General features: G+C 34.8%; 1 protein-coding gene across 1 annotated transcript; it reads left to right on the top strand.

Moving 5' to 3' along the window:
* Positions 1-1,586: 1,586 nt before the first annotated feature.
* On the top strand, positions 1,587-2,368 carry LOC143564286 (putative F-box/FBD/LRR-repeat protein At4g26350; the record flags this gene model as incomplete). Its single annotated transcript, XM_077051610.1, has 1 exon — positions 1,587-2,368. A coding segment is annotated over one exon (782 nt), but the record flags the coding sequence as incomplete, so codon positions are not given.
* Between the last annotated feature and the right edge of the window lie 3,052 nt (positions 2,369-5,420).

Genomic DNA, 5,420 nt, shown 5'->3' on the forward strand with positions numbered 1-5,420 from the left:
TGAATTAACGGACAGAAAAATGAAAGTAATGGAAAGTGGAATAATAAGAAGATTGCAACCAATTCTAAATGTAGTAGAGATTAAAAGGATGGCAATGTGAATTAACGGACAAAATAATGAAAGTAATGGAAAGTGGAATAATAAGAAGATTGCAACCAATTCTAAATGTAGTACAGATTAAAAGGATGACTATGTGAATTAACGGACAAAATAATGAAAGTAATGGAAAGTGGAATAATACAAGAATATATTGTATATCTGAATATATCTGGTTTATAACAATATAAAAAATATATGAAAGTTTTAAGTTCATCTTGTTTGAAAAGATGTATGGTCTGCTCTAGTAGTCTAATCTCACGCTTTCAGTTTGTTGTACCAAGGATCGAATCCCGTTTTTTGTTTCAAATTTTATTTTTTGGTGGCTACTGAGGACCCAGGGTCTCTAATTCCAAATTAAATTATATTTAATTTTCTAAACGAAAACGATAAATTTAATAATTTTAAGGAGTACTTATTGAGTCAGGACCCACGGCCTCTAATTCCAAATTAAATTATATTTAATTTTCTAAACGAAAACGATAAATTCAATAATTTTAACTAATGCTTCAAATAATTTTAACTAATTGATGTTTAATCTTCTGTTTGTATGCTCTTAATTGCTGTCAGAATTGTTTTGAGTTTAGTAGATAAAATTTCTAACATTTCATACGTTCGTTCTTTTTAAAATTAGGATGATATATGTGAATTATAATTGTAAATGCTCATGTTAAACATGTTTAGTGTATGAGATTTTGTTAAGAAGATGTTCTTTAATATTTTTCAAATAAGTTACTTTTAAGCCCACATTTATATATTGTTTGGTTTATTTTAAAAGACAAGTATAAAATTGTCATAATGTCACGCACTAGCTTATGTTATAAAATTGAGAGCGTAAAACCTAATGAAACTATTTTAGTTTTATATTAACTTATTCATCTAACTATATTTGAAGCGAAATAAATAAAAAGTTAAAAAGTACAAACCCTTTTTATGATAAAGGCCCAAAATTTTTATTCATTTTAGGCCACCAAAATGGTTGGGTCGTCACTGACTCTGGGACCCGATTCAGGTGTCGGGGTAATTTGGTGGAAGAGACAACGGTCCTGAGTTTTATTTGGATTAAGAACATGGAGAAATTGTGACATTTCTTGGAAGGGTTAGTGTAGTTTTCGTTTGTAATGTGTATGGATTGTTGGAGGTGTTTGTTTGTACGCTTGTTTCTTATTATTTGTTTTGGTGTAGCTTCTTTCTGAAAGTGTTGGTAAATGTACTAGTGGGTCTAACAGATTGCTAGATTTTTATTGAATGAAATTATATTGATTGTTATAAAAAGAGATATTAATATTTCTCATATAAGTGTATATAATTATTAGATTAGATGCAACAAGATCATAACAACCTGATAATTCATTAAATAATTGAATTTTGAAAATATTACGTAACTATATTCGTTACAAGAATAATATAATATATAAAAATAAACCCTTAAAAAACCTACACCGACCATAAACCCTATAAAACTAACGATCCTGATGACATAATTGCAGAATCACAACAATGGCGATCAAAAGATTACGTGAAGAAGAAGAACAGGAACCAAACGCAACAATTTCGGACAGGCTCACGACATTACCAGAAGAGTGACCTGCAGCTTCGCATTCTTTTATCTCTTGAAACCAAACATGCTTTTCAAACCTCGTTGCTGTCCAAAACATGGTCTTCTAAATGGACATATGTTCCGGTTCTCGACTTCAATTCCTCTAGTTTTGACAAACTCCTCGATGTTTTCGATAAGTTCGTTTCCAGTGCATTATCGGTTCCTCGATCGGCCCAGCTGGTTAAACTAAACTACTACAGATGCGATTATAGATATGGATATGGAATATGCAGCGCCGATATCTTAAAAGAGGTTTTTGATTACGCGTTTAAACAACGTGTTGAAGAGCTCGACGTCAACATTCTCCGAACTGAAAAACAAGGGAGTTGGCCGATGATCATGTCACATACATCATGGGATTCGTTAAAAAGTTTGAGACTAGAAAGTTGTTCATATACACCAATGGGTTGTTCGTATTTGGGGCCAAGATCCGGATCATTCAAGAATCTGGCCAATTTACATCTAAGAGAGGTTATTATTACGGATCTTGATCCGTTCTCAGGGTTTCCCGCGTTGAAGAAGTTGAGATTGATCAGTTGTCATCTTCAAACAGATGGAAACACTTTGAACGTACACGCTCTGCATCTTTCAGAGCTAACAATCTCGTACTTCTATATATGGGATCGTGTCAACCGATGTAATCTCACGACTCCAAACCTTGATAAATATTAAAATTTGATAAATATTAAAATTTGTCAACTATGGAATTGGAAACATCACAATTACAGTTGTGGCTAAAGCTTCATTTATCTTAACTAGATTAAATGTGATAAGCCTAGTACTTGGTTTAAGGGTTAGGTTAAACGTACTCATTCCTCAATTGTCATACCTAGAGGTGACTCAAAACCGGTTAGGTTTGGTCAACAAAAGTCAACCGGTTTCGGTTCGGATTCAAACCGGTTTCTTGGCTAGTTCGGTTCGCTATTTGACCAGTTTTGGTTCGGGTTCAAACCGATTTCTTGACTAGGTTACGATCGGTTTTGGTTCGATTTTTGACCGGTTTCGGTTCGGTTAACTAGTTTGGTACCAGTTTTGGTGGACACAATTACAAACCGGTTTCGAACCTATGGTTTCAATCAGTTCCAAACCGGTTTCTACATAATCAATTTTAAACCGGTTCGGTTTCAGTTCGGTTAACCGGTTTGTTTGCCTACCTCTAGTCACACTCTCTCCCATTAACTTTGAATTTCTTCAACAATTTTATTTGATATTTTATGGCCTTCTGAACTTTGAAACTAAAGGTTTGATGAATGTTTATGAAACCTAGCATAAGAATGATAAGATTGACTATTTTTTTTATATCAACTAAGACTCTACTTGGTTTAAAGATATTCAATAGATTGGTCAAAATATTTTTTGATTATCTTTAAACCAAGTAGAGTCCCAGTTAAGATCAAATAATGATATTTTACTTGGCTATATATTCACTAGTTTTTATTGGTTTTACAATGAGAAGTATAAACTATTTATTTAAAATTTGATTTTTTTAAGGTTAGTTCTCAGCTTTACTCATTTGGTCTCTCCCTCCTATTAATACCTAATGGATCAACACATGGTCAGGATCCGACATTAGTTGTATATGAGCCAAATACGAGTTTTTGAGCTCCAAGTTATGTTGGTTCGGCTACCAACTTAGATTGATGTATCCTAACCGAGGCAACTTATTCGTACTTTTATGAGCTTGAAGTAATGTTGGCAGAGGCGGAGTTAAACATTTTTTTTCTATGGATTCGGGATTTTTGGTGCTCCGGCGTCAGTTTTCGGACCCGAATAGGTTAAGTTAATCATTGGCCCAGATAAATAAAATACAATATCACTATCATAACTCATAACAAAATTATATCATTAACATTCAACAAAATGCAATGTCATGTTAAATAAAAAGATATTGTATATCATAATTGTTCCTTATGTGATTCATGTTTTGAAAAAGATACCTTCAATTGACTTTTAAAAGGAGCTCATTTTTAATATAACAAATACATACATTATTCATATAATCGTCATCCAAATAATTACGTAAATTCGTCTTCACATGCTTCTTAAAAAAAATAACATTTCACAAACTATAGACCAACGAATATTGGTTGTTGGCTATAGTTGAAACCTTGAGGCGAACTGGCGAAGATGATGAGACAATGGTCGTTGGTCGATGGAAAGAAGTTGATTGGTTGCTAAGACGATGGTCGATGTCTTTGTTTATTTATTTACTAGCATTAGAGCCCGTGCAGCACACATGATGATCTAAATAATAAGTTACAAATAAAGCAATAATAATGTATATAGAAAAATGTATTACATCTATGCTTGTATCATTATACATAAATTGATTTATTTATATCACAAAATGATTTTTTTCAAAAAAAATAATGAACGTAGAAAAACATATCCAAGAACACGGCTATTGAAAATTTATTCTCAGTATCATGTATGTATAATTGAAAAAAAATTGGTTATGAACCAATTTCGGATAATATTTCTCATATAATAATAGTATTGAGCTACACAATGAAAAAGATTTTGATAAGCTTGAGAGGTTTCTCGACTTTGCCAATTGACCAAAAAATAAAAGGTTAACTCGTTCAATTTTGTGAATGTTTTGTTTCTTTTGAGCATAATTTTGTACGACATGTTTCGCATACAACATTCTGATCACTATTCAAGTAAAAGTCAATGGTGACACAAATGTTTCTATAGAGGTAGGGTACTAAAAAGACCCAAATACCCTTAAGTAACACTCGCGGGTCAACCAAAAGCATGTCACAAGTCACCCGCGGGACATATGAACCATCCGCATAGATCATTTGAGGAAGAAACACCCTCATGGCACACGTGGAAGCATCCGGGCACCCTCAAAAGTCATCCGCAAGAAGGAACATCCTTCCGCGTAAATGATCATGAGGTAATGTCCCGGGCCAGCTGCCAATAATCAATTACCTTCTAGAAGATCTGCCAAGATGCTTTCTTGGGCATTACGTGATCTTTCGGCCAATCAGCCAGTGACACCTGGCAAGGTAGTTATAACCGTGCACATGGCCAATATTGCTCCATTAGCCAATGATAAAGAGACACGTGTCCAGGTTGTTATACATGCACATGCAACGTATAGCCGGAACCTATCATATGAAGGCACGTGTCCAGACGGTTAGGGGAGCATCTTCTAAAGGGACAGCTGGCCCAATCAGTTCCCCACACCTTTCAGCTATAAATACCCTCTCAATCGTCACGAGGTATTCATTCACTCCCACTGTACTCTCTCTATTTACTTAAGTACTTTACTCTAGTCAGAACTGTACTTATTCTCACGCCGGATGGTGGTTACGGGAAGACCCCCCACCTTGTCATTCCCGTAACGAGCTCACGGTGTTCTGTTTTGCATGATTCACGTCATTGGACTTTGGGAATTATGTTCATATCTTATCGGCAGTTAACCGTATCCTACCATGTGGACTCATTGGATCTAGGACCCATTAGTGGGGAGTAGATCCGTGTTTCTTCATTGGCGCCATCCGTGTCTTTGTTAGAACAGCAAAAAAAAAATTTGTCCTCTTTACGATATGAATCAATTACCTAAAGAGCCGACGGAGAATCAATCGCAACCTCCACGAGATCTCAATATTGAATCACGTGAAGGAGCAACATCCATTTTTGCTAGAATCACAAACTCTGCTCCACGAACTGATGTCGTGAACCCTGGAGGTTTTACCTTAGGTGGTTTAGCGGC

The sequence above is a fragment of the Bidens hawaiensis genome, unplaced genomic scaffold (assembly GCF_021521415.1).
Source record: "Bidens hawaiensis isolate Kalapana, Puna unplaced genomic scaffold, B.hawaiensis_p1.1 tig00021900_1, whole genome shotgun sequence".
NCBI classification, from domain to species: Eukaryota; Viridiplantae; Streptophyta; class Magnoliopsida; order Asterales; family Asteraceae; genus Bidens; species Bidens hawaiensis.